At 47.6% G+C, this 7,344-nt stretch overlaps 1 protein-coding gene across 1 annotated transcript in view; it reads left to right on the forward strand.

The window, feature by feature from the left end:
• Positions 1-6,278, forward strand: part of TEDC2 (tubulin epsilon and delta complex 2) — a 23,781-nt gene extending 17,503 nt beyond the window's left edge. The window contains exon 10 of the mRNA XM_006015583.3: positions 5,095-6,278. Within this exon, the coding sequence (XP_006015645.1) occupies positions 5,095-5,241 (147 nt within the window). The 3' untranslated portion in view covers positions 5,242-6,278. The remainder of the gene's footprint in view (positions 1-5,094) is intronic.
• The last annotated feature ends 1,066 nt before the right edge of the window (positions 6,279-7,344 follow it).

Here is a 7,344-nt window from a genome sequence, read left to right on the forward strand (position 1 = left end):
CAGAGGGGGGTGGGCTGCTGCTGTGGGCTGGGACTGTGCTGGGCTCTTCCCAGTGTGGGGCTGGGCCAAGCTGCACTTGGAGTAGGCAGTGGCAGTGCTGGCAGAAGGGCTGCAGCCACCCCAAAATTCGCTGTAGCCCCCACGAGCCCCAACTCCCAGCGCCACCACCCAGCCCAGCTCCCCCCTCGCCCTGGCGGGAAGAGCCAACCCCAGCCCGCAGCAGCAGCCCACCCTTGCCCCATGCGCAGATTCAGGGGCACACACCTCCCATTCCCTCTCAAGGTGCATGCAGCAGCAGGAGGTGCCTCCCTGTGCCCCTTGGACGAGCCGCTCACAGCTTTGTCCCGCATCCTGCCCTGGCTGGGCAGCACCTTCCCCACTCCCTCTCACTGCAGGGGCCTTGATCTGCCCCCCTCACATTTCTTTCCTCCCCCCACCCCAGCCCCCACAACAGACTGACCAGCCAGATGCTGTTCTGCAAGCTGTGGAGCTACATTATCAGCAGTTGAATCGGTATCAGCATTGGCCGATATAGCTCATTAAAAATTGGCCATCGGTATCAGCCTAAAAAATCTCTATTGGTGCACCCCTAACACTGACGCAACATAGACCTCTAACACCCTAGCGTGCCATGGATAAAGCAGGGGAACCATGTCAGCCAACGTTCTGGTTCTATAAAATGCTGTCAATGTACACTCAAGAGATTATGGGCAGAGGACCATGTCCCCCGCTACAGAGGAAGGCAAAAACTCCCATAGTCCATACCAATCTGACCATGAATGGTCTGACCTTGAGTGGAGGGGCAAGACCCCCTAGCCAGGAACCTCTGGCTTTGGTGCCAGCAGGAGCATTGGCACACCCCAGTCAAAGTCCCAGTCTTGGCTACAGCTAATACCCAATGTTTCTGGGAAGGCTTAAAAACACCCTGACACATATAGCAATAAAGGGGGCAGGAGCAAGCAGCAAAGCCCAGAAGCACAAGAAATAACCGTGGTAGAATGTAAGCATAACTATGTCTAGATCATGCCCAAACAGTGGCTGTCCAGCCTCTTCTTGAATACCTCCAGTGAGGGGGAGTCCACAATTTCCCTAGGCAGTCTGTTTCACTGCCTCACTGTTTTAGCAGTAAAGAAGTTTTTTCTGATATCCAATCTCAACTTACTTTGCTGCAACTTCAAGCCATTGGTCCTCATCCTATCTGCAGCAAGAGAGAAAAGGTGCCTTTCCTCTTCTTTATGGCAGCCCTTCAGATATATGAAGTCTACTGTCACATCCTTCTTAAGTGCCTTTTCCACAAGCTGGATGTGCATAGCTCCTTCATCCTCTCCTCATGACTTGCCTTCCTAACCCTTGATCATCTTTGTTGCCTGCCTCTAGAGGCTCTCTAATTTCTCCATGTCTTTTTTAAAATGTGGAGCCAGAACTGCACACAGTACTCTAGTTGAGGTGTAGCCAGTGGTGAGTAGAGACACTATCACCTCCCATGTCTTGCATCTAATACTTCTATTGATGCATACCAAAACTGTGTTCACCTTTTGTGCAGTTACATCACACCGCAGACTCATATTGAGACTATGGTCTACCAAGAATCCCAAATCCTCATTCATAGTGCTGCCCTCCAGCCAGGTGTCTCCCATTTTGTATTTGTGTTTTTGATTATTCCTCCTGAGGTGGAGCACCTTGCATTTGTCCATATTGAACTTCATTCTGTTAGCTCTAGCCCATCTTTCCAGTCTGTCAACATGTTCACAGTCCTTCCCAGTTTACTGTCATCTGCAAACTTGCTCAGGAAGCTTTCTATACCAGTATCCAAATCGTTAATAAACACGTTGAACAACACTGGCCCAGAACAGATCCCTGTGGGACTCCACTTGAAGCTTCCTGCCATTTTGACATGGACCCATTAGTAATTACTCTTTGCTTGTGGTTTTTGGGTCAGTTATCTATCTGCCTTATAGTAGTTTTATGTAGCTCACATTTCTCCAATTTGTTTGAGATGGTCTTGCGGGATCTTGTCAAAAGCCTTGCTGAAGTCCAGATATACTATATCCACAGCATTCCCTTCATCCACCCACGTAGTTACTTTGTCAAAGGAGATCAAGTTTGTTTGACACAATTTGTTTTTCATAAATCCATGCTGGCTGCTTGCAGTCAGCCTTTCCTCCTCCAGGTGCTTGTAAATAGCCTTCTTTAGGATATGCATCAGTAACTTGCCAGGTATTGAGGTGAAGATAACCAGTCTGTAGTTCTCAGGGTCCTCCTTGCCTTTTTCAAAAAGGGGCACCAAACTGGCCCTTTTCCAGTCCTCTGGCACCTGACCTGTCTCTCATGACTTCATGAAGATCATTGCCAAGGGCTCTAAGATCTCCTCTGCCACTTCCTTCAGGACCCTGGGATGAAACTCATCTGGTCCTGCTGATTTGTTCATTCAGACCCAGCAAAAGCTGTCTGACCATCTGTTTTGTTATCTCTTCCCTCAGGTTGGAACAAGAACCATGTTCTTTATTTGTGCCTTTTTTAAAAATCTTTGGCTGCTCTTTTGTTGACCTCAGCATTGACGTTTGCTGAAACAGTTGCAAGAATGAGAAGGGAGCCCAGTCTCTTCAGTAGCTAAGACCATCTTGCTCAAGGGTTGTTTCTTGTCCTGAACTATTTGCAGTGGTTTAGCAGTTTGCACTCCTGCTTTCTGGAAGCTGAACAGGGCCACCAGATCATTTTCATGTAGAACGTTCAAGCTGGGCTTCCTGCCTTGAATCCAGAGCTGACCTGTAGGATTTATCTACCAAGTAATAATCACCTCCATTCTCCCCCTGTGGCATTTTACTCTGCCAGTCATCTGACCCTCATGGGAAATACTGAAAAGGCAACTCCCATAGAGTAGGGAACGTGAGCAAAGCAAGTATTTGTTTTCTAGCTGCACTTCTCTATCCCCAAATGCCCTGGCTTGGGATAAATCCCCCTGCACCTGCTTTCACATAGTGCACTTACATGGGATTAAGTTCTGACCTTCCTGTCGCTGAAGTAATGTGACTTTTAGGCTTTTGTCAATTCAAGGCCTGTCCAAATGGAAGAGATTCTCTCTTACCTGCCCCTAACTACCTAGATGTCTTGGGTATACTGTAGTTTGTCCTGAGAATCCAAAGCAGCTCACTAAACAGTGAGCAGGGTGGTGGCAAGCTTAGGAGACATGGGCCAAACGGGAGCAGCACAGAGTGGCATGTGGGCCTAGGCTAAACGTTGGTTTTCTCCATTACATAGGTGGGAGGAATGTCTGGGATTATGGAAACCGTATGACATTAATATTGGGTCATGAAACCTGTCTCTGTAATGATGCAGGACTGTTGCCAGTATTTTTGCTTATCTTGGATAACTCCCTTACTCAAGTAATGGTGAAAAGTGGCTTCTGTCCCATAGATATACATGTTTAGTATTTCCTCATGCACATAAGGTTTTGTACATCTATAGGCTTCTAAGCTGTTTCCAGAAGGTCAGTAAACATTCTGTCCTCACTTTACATGTGTGGAAACAGCATGGAAGGGAAATTACTGCTATGTGCTTGGAATCATGCAGTTGAGCTTCTGGTTCTCTGGCTGTTGTCCTATCTGCTATATTCTACAGCAGGGGTGTCAAACTCATCTGGCCCCATGAGCTGGATAAGTGGCACAGGCCAGTCCACAGACCCTCTCCACAGCCTGCATGGTTGATTCAGTGTATATGATACCTACTGAGTCTGAGCAAGTGCCACAGATGGTGCAACCCGGGATTTGGCCCCAGGAGGCACTGTGCATCTCAGACCAGTCTAATGCAGTTTGTCAGTCGACGGAATAGCACCAGGGGCAGAAAGTTGGCTAGGGTCAAAGGATCCCAGCAAGATAAGCATCCAAATGCTTCTTAAAAGTGTCCAGAGTAGGTGCTTGCACCATCTCTTGGGGGAGTCTGTTCCAGGCCTTGGGGGCTCCAATAGTAAGAATTTTTTCCTTATGTCCAGCCTAAAACAGTCTTGCAGGAGTTTGTGACCATTTGACCTTGTCATCCCCTGGGGTGCTCTGGTGAGCAGGCATTCCCCCAGATCCTGATGCCACACCCCTTATGTACTTATAGGCTGGCAACAAATCACCCCTGAGCCTGCACTTATCCAGGCTGAAGAGTCCTATGGCTCACAGCCTCTCTTCATAAGGCCTGTTCTCTTGCCCTCTGATCATGCATGTAGCTCTCCTCTGGACTCTCAAGCTTCTCCATGTCCTACCTAAATTGTGGAGCCCAGAATTGGATGCAGTACTCCAGCTGCAGCCACACCAAGGCCAAGTACAGCAGGAGGATGACATCCTGGGTCTTGCTTGAGATACATTGGTAGATGCAAGCCAGAGTTTTGTTTGCTTTGCTAGCTGCGGTATTGCATTGGTGGCTCATGTTCATCTTGTTGTCCATCATGACCCCCAAATCTCTTTTGGTCATGGTGCTAGCGAGCGTAGCATTGCCGAGCCTATAAGTGTGATACAGGTTTTTATTTCCGAGGTGGAGCACCTTGGGAATAAAAACCTGCATCACACTTATAGTGTATCTGAGCATCTTCCAGTGGCACACTAAGTGATGTGACTGGTGTCCACTATCTGCAGTCACTTCTTCTGTTTACACCTTACGGGAGAATAGGGTGTTTAGTGGAATGGGGTTTGGTAGAGTGTTTTTTAAAAGTGCATTCTGCTCCATATATGTTGTAAAAGTGAAGGTCAAAGACCTGCATCTTGCAACTGGAGCAGAAGGTCGTGAGTCTTGATGGCCCAGAATGAGTTGAACTCCTCCCAGTGCCAAGTCATCTGGGTGAAAATAGCATGGCCATATGTGCTGAAAAGTGATGTCATTTCTATTGTGCGTCCCCATGGGAATATTTTAAAGATTGACTCTGAGAAAACTGCGCACCTCTTAGCTCATCTTCAAGGAGCCAAGAACAGACAATTTTGACAATGTTAAATCTGACAGGAGAGCCATCCTCTAGCAATTTGTATATCATGATCACAATATCCTGCAGCCACTTGGAGGCCCTAGAAACATGCCTGCTTTTCAACCTTGTGCTGTTTCTCATTTACTTCCACCCAGGTCATGATAACTGAGCTTCTTCCAGTCCTGGAATACAGGCTGCATCACAAGGATTCTGTCTCTCATCTCTACCGTGCTGTTTACACTCTACTCTGTGAAGGTGGCGAACGATTTCCTGCGCTGGTGAGCGATGAGCTGTCAGACTGACCCATCATCTTGGCTGCTGTCCTGCCAGCCATTTCCACACCCAGGGAGAGCACTAATTAGTAAACTTCCACCAATAACTTTTTCTCTGCCCATTTATCAAGCAAAGGGGAGAGAAAATTAAATTTCATGCCTGGTTTCTGATGCCCTTTCTAATTTTTTGGTTTTTTTAATTATCTTCACAAGCTGCACACTCGGGTATTCTGAAGAGAAAGGCTTTTAAGTACTGTTGTCTGGGATGAAACCTCGTCAGCACTTTTCCACGAGTACTGGAACACTTTTTCTGGATTACCCCAAATTGTGACCTTGTCTGAGCCATCAAGTTAAGCAGGGTTGAGCTACACTAGTACTTGACTCGGATGTACATAGAAAACCCAGATGCTGCAGGATGTAGTTCTGATGAACCAGGAGATGGTGCTCTTTCCTCTTACTTAGTACTCAAGGTCCTGGCTTTCACAGGAGACTAACCCAAGTTCTGTCCAGTTCATAACAATAAAGACGCTATGGCACTTGTCCTGAGAATAGCAGTTTGGACCCTACTGTTGCATCCAAATTCCAGTTGAAATTGTTTATATATTCACAATTAAATGTGCTATTCCTCACATCCTGGCCTTCAACTCTGTATTGCAGTGCACTGATTAGCAGCATCACTTTGGAGAGGAATAGAATATCTGCTCATAACCACCTTGTGATCCTTTTGGATGACAGTAGTCACCATGTATAACTAGCATTATAATCACTTCTTGGCTGTCCCCTGGCCCTTGTTATGTTTAAGGTCACATTGGATGTCTTAACTGAACGCCAACCATTGCTTAAGACAGCAGTCAACAACTTTTCCAACCATAAGCCAGAGTGACCCAGCTTAGGTCAGAGAGAGATGGGTGCTAGGACTTATCTGCCACTGCCACTTCTCTCTCCCACTGGCATGGAACAAGCCCTTGTTGCTTGACACCACTGAAGCCCCCTGCTGCTGAATACTGCCAAAGCCCCTCCACATTCCTCCTCCCCACCATCCACCAGCTGGATCCAGTGGCTCCACAGGCTAGATCGAGCCTGCGGACTGTATGTTGCTGATCCCTGGATGAGGGGGTTTGGGGATCTGTGGGAGAAGTAGAGGTGTGCTACAGGACAAGGAATAGATGTGGGGACAGTGGAGTGCTTAACCAAACAGTGGGTTGGAGAACAGGCACGTGTTGGGGGACTTCAGGGGGTCAGGATTGGTGAGGGCTGTGGGGGTGGATAATTGCTGGTCTGGTCTGATGGGATGCAGACAGTTAATTAAAAATCTAAGGTTCAGGGAGAAGTTAGAGGCTGTCAGTAAGAGCTCTTGTATCAGGGGCCAAAATTAGGTAATTATAAACATGAAAGTGTTGACAACACTGTAAATGCCACCCATGCTTTGGAGGCAGGCAAGTGGAGGTCAAGAAAAAGACAGAACAAAGCACAGTAATAGGGGGAGTTCAAGAAAAAGACAGAACAAAGCACAGTAATAATGCTGGGTTCAGAAATCATGGAGTGTTTTTTAAATCTCATGATTTTTGCAATGTCTGTTTGTTATGCTGGTGGGCCTGGCAGTACTATAGAAACCTCTGCTTCAGTGGAAGAAATGTGGCTGGATCTTTGCCAAACCACTGCCTGTGACATGGCTCAGGTTTTGGAGCCTGGATACACTGCTGTAGCCCAGTTGTCATCTGTTGGAACTTAAATTCTGGCCATCTTCACTGTGATCTCACAAAATACAGGTGCCTGCCTGGGACTCTCCTGTGGATGCCTTGTGGGTGTTTCATCCACCTAGCAGGGTCACATGGGAAAGGCCTTGAAAACTGTGATGTAGTAACTTCTCCCAGCCATCTAGAACTGTTGTTGCACAGAGGGTAAAAACCCCTGCTGTGCTGTGAGCACTATAATCCAATTGCACAGCACCAGCAAAGCCTAGACCTGTCTTGGGCCTTGTGGCAGGACAGAATGGGGGTGGGGAGCAAGGCATTGGGACTACAGGAGAGTCGGGAAAGGTGGCATGGTCTGCCTGTGGACGCTAGAGTCCCTGTTCTGCCCTCCAGCCTCTTCTGTTAGGACGCCTAACCCTTCCCGCTCTATGTGAGTGCC

The sequence above is a fragment of the Alligator sinensis genome, unplaced genomic scaffold, assembly GCF_000455745.1.
Source record: "Alligator sinensis unplaced genomic scaffold, ASM45574v1 scaffold404_1, whole genome shotgun sequence".
NCBI lineage: Eukaryota > Metazoa > Chordata > Crocodylia > Alligatoridae > Alligator > Alligator sinensis.